Source organism: Lathyrus oleraceus, chromosome 4 (assembly GCF_024323335.1).
Source record: "Lathyrus oleraceus cultivar Zhongwan6 chromosome 4, CAAS_Psat_ZW6_1.0, whole genome shotgun sequence".
Taxonomy (NCBI): Eukaryota; Viridiplantae; Streptophyta; class Magnoliopsida; order Fabales; family Fabaceae; genus Lathyrus; species Lathyrus oleraceus.
The window spans coordinates 245,952,444-245,964,135 of record NC_066582.1 but is presented as its reverse complement, the minus strand read 5'-3'; the positions used below and the strand labels follow the sequence as shown (position 1 = coordinate 245,964,135).

Sequence of the window (11,692 nt, the reverse complement as noted above, 5' to 3'; positions counted from 1 at the left end):
AATGCCCATAGATCTAGTATGACCATCATGCTTCTGATGCACAAGAGGCTTTGTCAGTGGGTCAACAATATTGTCGAGTGTAGGTACTCTGCATATTTTCACATCTCCTCTATCTATTATCTATCGAATGAGGTGATAACGCCTAAGTATGTGTTTGGATCGTCGGTGAGATCTAGGATCTTTAGCTTGTGCGATAGCACCATTGTTATCACAATAGAGACCAATGGGATCCATAATGCTAGGAACTATGCCAAGTTCACTAATGAACTTTTTGATCCAAACAGGTTCCTTTGTTGCACTTGAGGCAACAATATACTCGGCATCGGTTGTAGAATCAGCAATTGTATCTTGCTTTGAACTTTTCCAGCTCACAGCGCCACTGTTTAAGCAAAACACATAACCAGATTGCGATCTAAAGTCATCCTTATCTGTCTGGAAGCTAGCATCGGTGTATCCAATTACAGCCAGCTCTTCCTGACCTCCATATATCAAGAATGAGTTCTTAGTCATTCTCAAATACTTAAGTATATTCTTGACAGCTACCAAATGAGCATCACCAGGATCAGATTGGTACCTACTCGTTGCACTTAAAGCATACGAGACATCTGGTCGAGTACATAACATGGCATACATGATAGATCCTATTGCAGATGCATATGGAATCTTATTCATGCAATCCCTTTCTTCCTTAGTTGAAGGGGATTGTGTTTTTGATAGACACAGGCCATGTTGCATAGGTATGAATCCTTTCTTGGAATCATGCATATTAAAGCGTCTCAGTACTTTGTCTATGTACGTACTCTGACTTAGGCAAAGCAGTTTTTGTGATCTATCTCTATAAATTCTGATTCCTAATATATAGGCTGCTTCACCTAGGTCCTTCATAGAAAAGCATTTCCCCAACCAAGACTTTACTTGTTACAGGGTAGGGACATCGTTTCCAATGAGTAATATGTCATCTACATATAATACCAGGAAAATGATCATGCTCCCACTAACCTTCATGTAGACACAAGGCTCATATTCGTTCTTGATGAATCCATATTGTTTTACTGTTTCATCAAAACGAAGATTCCAACTTCTGGAAGCTTGCTTCAATCCATAGATTAATCTCTGTAACTTACATATCTTTGGGGCTTCTTCTGGTATGTCAAATCCTTTAGGTTGTGTCATGTACACATCCTCAAGAAGATTCCCATTAAGGAAAGCAGTTTTGACATCCATCTGCCATATTTCATAATCATGATATGCAGCGATAGCAAGTAAAATCCGAACAGATTTAAGCATTACAACTGGTGAAAAGGTTTCATCATAGTCAACCCCATGAATTTGTTTATATCCTTTTGCAACCAGTCTTGCCTTATAGGTATGTACCTTACCATCCATGTCAGTCTTCTTTTTGAAGACCCACTTGCATCCTATAGGGTTAACTCCTACAGGAGGCTCTACCAAGGTCCAAACTTGGTTTGTGTACATGGAATCCATTTCAGATTTCATGGCTTCTAGCCACTTCTCAGACTTGGGACCAGTTATGGCCTCTTGGTAGGTCACAGACTCATCTTGATCCATGAGTAATACATCACCTTGATCAGTTATGAGATATCCATATCTCTCGGGTAGGTTACGTATCCTGCTTGACCTACTTTGGTCTTGTTCTACTTGAGCAGGTTGCTCTTTCACAACTACTTGTGTTTCCTGCTCTAATTCCTCCATAGGTGTATCAATGCTTTGTGAATCTTGAATTTCTTCAAGTTCTACTTTCCTCCCACTGATTCCTTTGTAAATAAAATCCTTTTCTAAGAAAACTCAAGTTCGAGCGACAAACACTTTGCCCTCAAAAGGATTGTAGAAGTAATACCCTCTTGTTTCTTTAGGATATCCCACAAATAAGCACTTGCCATATTTGGGCTCAAGCTTAGTTGAAATTTGTCGTTTCACATAAACTTCGCAACCCCAAATCTTAATGTAAGACATATGTGGTTTCTTACCACTCCATATCTCATATGGTGTCTTCTTAACCTTTTTGGATGGAACACGGTTAAGTGTGTAAGATGATGTCAATAATGCATGTCCCTAAAAGGAGTTTGGAAGATCGGCGTGACTCATCATGGATCGGACCATGTCTAACAGGGTTCGATTTCTTCTCTCAGATACACCATTCCATCGGGGTGTTCCAGGAGGAGTAAGTTGGGATAGGATCCCACACTCTTTCAGATGGTCATCAAACTCTAGGCTTAAATACTCACCACCTCAATCTGATCGAAGAGTTTTAATATTCTTACCTAGTTGGTTTTGTACTTCATTCTTGAATTCCTTGAACTTTTCAAAGGACTCTGATTTGTGTTTCATTAAATACACATACCCTTATCTACTGAAATCATCAGTAAATGTGATGAAGTACTGAAAACCTCCTATGGCTGGTATGTTCAGTGGTCCACATACATCAGTATGTATGAGGGCCAAAAGATCATTAGCTCTTTCACCTTTCCTGTGAATGGAGACTTTGTCATCTTTCCAATTAAACAAGATTTGCATGTCTCATATGATTCATAATCAAAAGAGTCCAAGAGTCCATCTTTATGGAGTTTGGAAATGCGTTTCTCATTTATGTGGCCTAATCGACAATGTCAAAGGTAAGTTGGATTTAACTCATTAGGTTTCATCCTTTTAGTATTAATGTTATAAATAGGCATTTCAAGATCAAAGACAGATAGTCCATTGTTCATTTGTGCAGTAGCATAGAATATATCATTCAAATAAATTAAGCAACAATTGTTCTTTATTATAAATGAAAAACCAAACTTGTCCAAACAAGAAACAGAAATAATATTCCTTCTAATTGCAGGTACATAATAACGGTTCTCTAACTTAATTATTAAACCACTAGGTAAAGTCAATACATAAGTTCCTACGGCTAAAGCAGCAACCTTTGCTCCATTGCCAATTCGTAGGTCAACTTCACCTTTTGCCAAATCTCTACTCCTTTTTAGCCCCTGCACATTGGTACAAATGTGAGAACCGCATCCAGTATCTAATACCCATGATGCAGAAGTAGATAAATTAATTTCAATAACAAAAATACCTGAAGTTGAAGTCTCTACTCCATTCTTCTTATCTTCTAGGTACTTTGGGCAGTTTCTCTTCCAGTGTCCGATCTTACCGCAATGGAAGCAGGTGCCTTCCTTTGCTATGCCTCCACTAGGCTTCAAAGCAGCAACAATGGGTTTAGGTTTGGCAACTTCCTTGCCTTTCCCTTTATCACCCTGCTTGGTGGGTCTTTTGTTCTGTCTCTTTCCATTTCTGATCATCAGAATGGACTTCCCTTTTGACTTCATATTCTGCTCAGCAGTTCTTAACATGGCTAGCAGTTCAGGAAGAGATTTGTCCATATCATTCATATTGAAATTTAGGACAAATTGACTGAATCTATCTGGCAATGATTGCAAGATCAAATCAGTCGCAAGTTCCTTTCCGAGGGGAAAACCCAACCTCTCAAGGTTTTTCACATACCCAATCATCTTGAGCACATGGGTGTCATACCCCAATTTTGTCCGAGTAAGGATAAATCTTTCACCAGCATTCACTACCAAATGTCATAAGGCATGAACTCTATCTTAAGGCGTAAGTTCTATCTTAGGGTTTCTCATCCCTTAGTGACATCAAGTCTTCAGTGACATTTTCATCTGTTGAGATCCTTAAGAAGATATATGTTGCATTTGTCTCTTATTTCTATTAACTGAAGCATGGGATGGTATGTGCATTTTGGGACTTTTTGGTTAACAAGGCCCATTTTGGTTTATCCATGAGATCTCTTGGTTTTAAAAAACCCATTCACATAAACATGTCCATAATTAATATTGCAAAGTGTGGTTCAAATCTTTTTACATCACTGATCCAAAGTCCATTTGATTATCAGTAAGTATTAAGATACATGATTATTTTTATGATCACTTGTTATTAAGCTCATTTTCACATCTCAAATATATGTGCCAAATTTCTAAACCACTCATAAATCCTTAAACTAAATTTGCATTTTTTTAAGTATGCGTGTGTTGGTTTAGATCAAGTCACCATATGTATGTGTATGTGTTGGTTTTATGATTAAGGTTGAAATTGCAATATTTGTGGCATGTCTTATTTTAGACCTTTTGTCGCATTTTATTTTGGTTAATAGCAATGTGCTAAAGGTGACCAAGTTGAAAGTCCAATTTAATTGCATTATGGCCCAAACCATTTTTAGATTAAGATAAAGTTTAAACATTTTTAACTGATTAACACAAATAAAACATGGAGATAAGGCTTAAAATGTTAATAATGATTAATTGCATAATTAAATTCCTAAACCAAAATATTACAAATAATCCAAAAGTTCACATAATAATCCAAAATATTTACATAATTATTCAAAAGAGGTCTTAAGTTAAAACTGCACATGCGCTACAAATAGTCCAAAGGTACACTTATACATTATCCAAAAAGTTCTATGTAACATCAAAATAAAGTAAAGTTAAATTGAAATTAGTCGCTGTAAGTACAACAGTTTGAAAAGGGATCCCAAGCCATTGCCAAAAAACCAGTAGTTTGAAAGTGAAGCGCCCCCAAATCCAACTAGAGCAGGCGCAGGCTCTTTTCAATCAATATCTCTTCACCTTTTGTAAACCTGCAAAGAACCAACTCAGAGATTAAAAGGGCTTATCAAATAAGCACTTAAAGAAAACTGGAAAATAATTGATAAAAGGCTCAGATTAATGTTTTGCACAAGAGATCATAATGAACATCTAATCCAAACAACAATAAAACCACAAAGTAACAATCCCATAAAATTTGGATGGAAAAGATAACCTAACAAGTTATCTCAAGACCTAAAATTCATCAGATATATATTAACAGTGGGCACGGTTGAATCCAGGGAAGAAGAAATCAAAAAAATAAATTTTTAAACATTAAACACATAACCAAGAAACAAAAACAGAATCCAATAGAAGAACATTCCAAAGGAAGAAGAACTTATCTGAATAGCAACGAAAAGCTCACGTCGCCGGACGTAACTCAGGCCAAGTAGTTCTCTTCTTTCCTTTCCTCGCTTGAAATCCATATGCCTTTTGTTCGTCATTGCAAATCAGACAAAACCCCTTTATTAATTTCTCTAAATCATAACTATAGAAGTTTAAATCTCAAAACTTAGGGTTAGGGTTTCAACAGATAGTGGTTGATATTTAGGTTCTGATTCGTTGTTAGAACGAATTAGGTTTCGTTGGCCGCGCGAGAGAGTTTAGATTAGGGTTTTAGGGTTATGTTTTTTTTGGAGCGTCGATCCGGCCATTTGAGAGAGGTTTTAGGAGAAGTGAGGCCGAATTCGAATTCAGAGGCCAAAAATAGGTGGGGTTAGCGTTGGAATTTTTTTGGTTTGAGAAGTGGAGTCGTCGGAGAAGAAGAAGGCGCCACCACGGTTGGCCGGCCGCCGCTGTCTTCTCCGGCAGGTTTGGCTGTTAGTGGTGACGGAGAAGAAGGAGAGAGTTGCAGAGCAACTCTGGTTTTTGAGTTGAGGAGAGAGAAAGGAAGTGAGCAAATGATGCTCTCTCTCTCTCTCAAGCCTTGCTTTTATATGGTGGAGGGAACGGACGCGTGGAGGCCAAGTGACCTCACCAGGAGGCGCCACGCGTGGTTGACTACTGAGTCAACCAGAGGATCCTGTGTGGATCCCCCCACCGTATGGTGGTGCGCCCTCTCAACTCATCCGTTTGATTTGTTGATAGGGTCAAGTCCCTAGATCTACGGGTTCAGATAATCCATAGGAGGTCAACAGTTGACCAGGTCTTAAGGGCCTTGCTGGGTTCGTTTTGGGCCAATCCAGATTGGGCCGAAAGGCATTTTTGTTAATAAACCCCCTTTTGTTATTCAGTAGCGCCCAGATTTGGGCCTTACTTGATACCAGCCCATTTTCTATATTTTTTTTGACTTGTTCTTTCTTTTTTTATTATATTTTTCATATACACTCATAAATATATATATTAGATAGTTATTAATTCCTAATGATAGTTATTTAATTATTTTTACAATATTTAAATATTTTATTTACTTTCTTTCAAAATTATATATATATATATATATATATATATATATATATATATATATATATATATATATATATATATATATATATATATATATATATATATATATATATATATATATATATATATATATATATATATATATATATATATATATATATATATATATATTGTTGTTATTAATCCCTAATGATAGTTATTTAATTATTTATATCATTATTATTTAATCACTTATATTATTTAACCAAATAATCTATTAATTATTTAATTAATTAATAATATTATTGTTACTATCATTTGTAATTTAAATAATAGCTCACTTTTGTGGAATGTATGTGCATTATTATTTTGTACCTACTTATTTGTATCAAGTCTTGAATGCATATGTATGGTGTGTTACAATTGTGACAAGATTATGTCGTTTTCACCGATTTAAAATCATTCGAACCAATTTCAAAAATAAATCACATATTTTTCGATTCAAAGTCGATCCCATTTTTAAAACACCTTTGTAAATCGATCGCTTGTAAAAGCATCGCCATCAACCTCACATGGCTTACTCTTGGGCCTTCTTACAATGAGACCTATTCGGTTTTAATAAATCGATTAGATGAATTATTCATTAAATAAATTCAATTCATTCACAAAATACAAATTTTAAACCTCGATCCGACATCGAATATTCTTTATAAAAATTAAATTAAAATACCTAATCACAATTAAATACCATTTCATTTAGGAATAAAAAGGAGATGGTTTTGAGTTTTCAACTCCTCTCCTCGATTATTTGAACACGAATTCTTTTACTCGATTAATCGAATAATCATCTTTTCTAATCCATTTAAGGACAAATACATCAAATTCTTTTACAATAAGAAATAAAAAGGAAGATGACTTTGAGTCCTCAATTTTTCTCCTCGACTATTTGAGTACAAGTTCTCTTACGTGGTTAGTCAAATAATTGTCGTTCCTCTACAAACCTCCAAACCCTGATTAAATCAAAATATTTTCACAGTAAGCTAAATGAAAAGGGAGTTGACTTTGAGTTTTCAACTTCACTCCTCAATTGGTCGAATACGAGTTCTCTTACTCGGTCAGTCGAACAATTGTCATTTTTCCGCAAACATACAACTTAATCAAATCATTTTCTTAACAAACTATACGAAAAAGGAGATGGTTTTGAGCTTTCAACTCCTCTTTTCAAATGCTTGGATATGAGTTGTCTTACTCAGTCATTCAAGTACTTGTCGTTCATTCTAAAATACGTCAACCATATACAACCTTATTTTCATAAATATTTAGATGAAACAGAAAACGGTCTAGAGTCTTCTATTCCTTTTCCCGATTATTAGGATACGAGTTGTCTTACTCGATTATCCAAGTATTCGTCGTCCGTTCAAAACACCTTAACTATTATCAAATCCTTTCTATAACTAAGGATGAAAAAGAAAGTGGTCTAGAGTCTTCTACTCCCTTTCCCGACTGTTAGGATACGAGTTGTCTTACTCGACTATCCGAGTGATCGTCATCCAACCAAAAACATCTCAACCAATCAAAACATCTAACATATTAATCCAACTTGTCACCTACGTGTGACCTAAACTCTTTTCAAAAAGAAAAAAAATTTAATCCTTTCTAATGCGCATAACAAACCAGTGCTTAAGCCTCCGCCGAGAGTAGACAAGCCAACGTTTAGCCTTTAAGATATGATCTAAATAGTTGTTCATTAAAAAACACCAACCAACCGTAGTTCCCTGAACTACGAATGCTCTGATTTCCTTATGATACCACAAGGATACGTAGGCAAGAGATTATTGTATCTTCGCGAGCACACTAATTAAAAACCTCCCCTTTCCCTCTCTAAGGTTCTCATCCATTTCTATTTTTAATAATTTTATAACCAAAAGATAACAAACAAACATAAATTAACATTCGAAACACAAATTAGAACTAAAAGGTTCCCGAGGAGTACAACGGACGCAAGGGGTGCTAATACCTTCCTCTTGCATAATCCACTCCCGAACCCGAATATGGTCGCGATGACCATCATTCTATTTCCTAAAGGTTTTATCGATATTTTCCTATTCCTTCATTGGGATGAATAAAGTTCGATGGCGACTCTGCACGAACATAAATTTTTCCGCGACCATCGCGAGGAATCGTATTTTTCGAGATGCGACAGATGGCGACTCTGCTGGGGATTAGCTCCAAGCAAAAGAGAGCGAAGCCTAATTTAGTTTAGTTGATGTATTGTGTATTAATTTTTGTTTACTTGTTTGTTATTTATTCTTTTATTATTTTGCTGTCATAATTATTATCTGTTGGTGTTTTTATTGGCTATGTATTATTGGGGTTCTCTGGTTGGTGATACTTGGTGAGATAGGCTCTCCACCCGAGTCTTAGAAAAATCATAAGATTAAGTTGGTGGTTGTGTAGTGGGCATCCACAAGGAGTCTTCCTTGTTGGGAAGATACGAAGACCCCGCATAGAGGAGATTCTCTTGAGATATTATTGCCCGACGAGTTTTCATCACGACGATAGTACTCTCAAGTTGGATCAATGACTCTAGGGACCTTTTAACCCATTATATCTGGTGGTTATGTAGTACTTACCTGAAAAGTCCCAGACTTATTGGGTTAATACGAAAGCCCCAATCAGATGAGACCCCTTGGGCGTATTACTACCCTACAGTGGTATTCCCAACCTCGATTTATGACTCTGAGAACCTTATTAGAACCTTGGACTCGAGAGTTGTGTAGTATGGACCCACTAGGAGTTTTCCTCTTTGGGACCATACGAAGGCCTCACCCAAACGAGACTCTGTTTGGGGATGTTATTGGCAGATGAATTTTCGTCATGATAATAACCTTCCTAAATAGTGATTGATGACTTTGGGAACCTCTTAACTTTAGAATCCACCCAAAAGGGTTTTGTTTAGTAACCAAGGATACCCGCTCTCATAACCTGTATATTGACCTACATGTGGCACGCATAACATCATTCATAACATAACATTCATATTATTTTATTTCCAAGGAATCTGAGTATCATGAGTTGCAGGAATTCAAGAAACATGGAATCAAGCAAAAGAAATGTTTACTCTTTCAAGTTCAAAGATCCCGATCTAAGGAGCTTACGTGACTTGGTCTCTCAGATACAACCGGTATATAGAATCAACTTTGGGAAGAATTATGGTAATCTGCTCAGCATCCTCAACCAACGAGTAGACTATATAGCTTTAATCACTTTGGCCCAATTCTATAACCCACCTTTAAGACGCTTCACATTCCAAGACTTCCAGCTAGCACCAACGTTGGAAGAATTCGAGCGTCTTGTTAGGATTCCTATGAAGAACAAGCCACTATTTGAAGGGATAGATGAATCTTTGTCCCTTGAGATCATTGCTAGCACGCTTCACATGGATGAAAAGGAAGTAGAGGCTAACCTAGAGACCAAAGGGAATACCAAAGGATTTTCGCTAAGTTTTCTCTTAGAAAGAGCTCATACCCTACTAAGAGTAGAAAGCTGGGATGCTTGTTACTCTGCTATTGCGTTGGCCATCTATGGCATCGTCCTATTCCCAAATATGGATGGTTTTATAGACACGACGGCTATTTGTGTTTTCCTTACTGGAAACCCAGTACCCACTTTGTTAGCTGGTGTTTACTATTACATGAGCCATAGGTACACTAAGAAGAAAGGAATGATTGCTTGTTGTGCTCCTTTATTATATCAGTGGTTCCTAGAACATCTTCCAAAGATAGGTGCTTGGGTTGAATAGACAGGTGTTAGTTGGCCTCAGAGATTGGGATCGCTCCGATCCGAAGATCTTTCTTGGTATTCCAAAGAATACATCAACATGGACATCATATTCAGTTGCGGAGATTTCCCTAATCTACCACTTATTGGAACTCAAGGATGCGTAAATTCTAACCCGATTCTATCACTAAGACAACTTGGCTACCCAATGGAAGGCTCTCCAGAGGCGAGGTCTTTAGAAGCTTTCTTGTTACTTGACTTTGGGGTTGAGAATCCTAGCTTGTTCCAACGAATCAAGGAGGCTTGGAAGAATGTCAATCGAAAAGGGAAAGCTGATTTGGGGAAAGCAAATGGGATTATAAAAGAACCATATTTTCATTGGGTAAAGAAAAGGGTGGAGATGATCAAAATGCCATTTGTCATTCAGGCACCTATACCTCTTCCTGAACCTAAGCTCACCCATGTCCCTATTGAAGAAGTGGAGGAACTCAAGATCACCATGGCAAAGCTAGAAAAAGAGAATGAAGAGTTGCAGATAAAACTCCAACAAATCATCAATGAGAAAAACACCATGAAGTGGGAGCTTGAGAGAAAGGATGCACAACTTCAGGCACATGTGGAGAAATTCAACAAAGAAGAGCATAAGAGGAAAAAGATCAAAGTGGGATTAGAACAAGCTGACCATTGTCTAGATACTCTTAAAGGTCAACTACGACGAGCTCAGAAAGAATGTCAAGATAATGAGCGTTGGTGGCACCTAGCCACGAAGGAAAACAAGACGATAAGAGATACACTTGGGGCTCAGATAAAAGAACTCACCAATTTTGTTCGTCATGCAAAGGCTGAAGTAGATCAGTAGCACCGACTCAAGAACATAGCCATCGAAGCTTCTAGGGTTTCACCCATGATGTGGGAGGAGAAGTGTCGAGAAGTAAGAGATGTAAAAGAGTCTGCCGGCTATTGGAAGAATCAGCTAGAGTCATTACACCAAGACAACTCCATATGGTTGAAGGAGCGAGACTATGTGATTAAAGATTATGAATCCTTTAAGAAGACCATAGACTTCTTGCAAGGAGATAAGGATAAGTTTCATGCAAATCTCGATGGGCTAGTGGGGTTCTGTAATTGGGCGGCTAAAAAATTACCATGGAAGTTAAGAGACGCAATCGAAGAATTGAAGGAAGATAGCACTCCTCCAACCATAATCAGTTTCATTATGCTCTGTAGAGGGTTGCTGAAGAGATTCAAGGAGGAACTAGAAGAGCTTCAAGCCAGAAAGCCTGCAGTTTAATTTTCTTATGTCTTATATCTTGTTCCTTTAACAAATATATTTTGACCTATGGCCTTTTTGGACCCCTATGTTATGTACTTGAATGAATGACGTTTAAAATTACTCCATTATTGCTATTCTAAGTGTTTTTTGTTTCTTTGAATTACTAACAACTAATGAAACTTGAACGATTCCCTAAAAATAAAATACACATGGCATTCGCATCTTCATTATGCATCACGCGAAGCAACAACAAGATGACGTTAGAGCAAGTTAAGGCTAACCAAATTACCATGAGGGCAGACATCAATATGATCCAAGAGAAAATGGATCAACTATTGGAGACAATGCTCGCAATTGCTCAAAGAGAGAGGATTGAGGAGGAAGAAGCAAGGGCAAAGAGGAATGATGGCACACCAAGTTTGAACCCCCAAGACGAGAGTTACGTCCCCACCAAGAAGAGATTGGTTCAGATACCGGTAGGAGGAAAAGGAGATGTGGATCGTACATAGCCTTTTGATATGTCTACTCATCATGGATCCGAAATGGGAGATGACCAGTACAATGCTTTTTATGTGCCTGATCAACC

The 11,692-nt window shown here is 37.3% G+C and overlaps 1 protein-coding gene across 1 annotated transcript; it reads left to right on the top strand.

Annotated features, from left to right (window-relative positions):
• Positions 1–9,147: 9,147 nt before the first annotated feature.
• Positions 9,148–9,855, top strand: LOC127136893 (uncharacterized). Its single transcript, XM_051063404.1, has one exon. It carries the CDS (start codon positions 9,148–9,150, stop codon positions 9,853–9,855), a length of 708 nt encoding a protein of 235 aa, XP_050919361.1.
• The last annotated feature ends 1,837 nt before the right edge of the window (positions 9,856–11,692 follow it).

Excerpts from the sequence above, each read along its gene's own strand:
- LOC127136893 (XM_051063404.1), top strand. The coding sequence starts at position 9,148 with ATGGAATCAAGCAAAAGAAATGTTTACTCTTTCAAGTTCAAAGATCCC.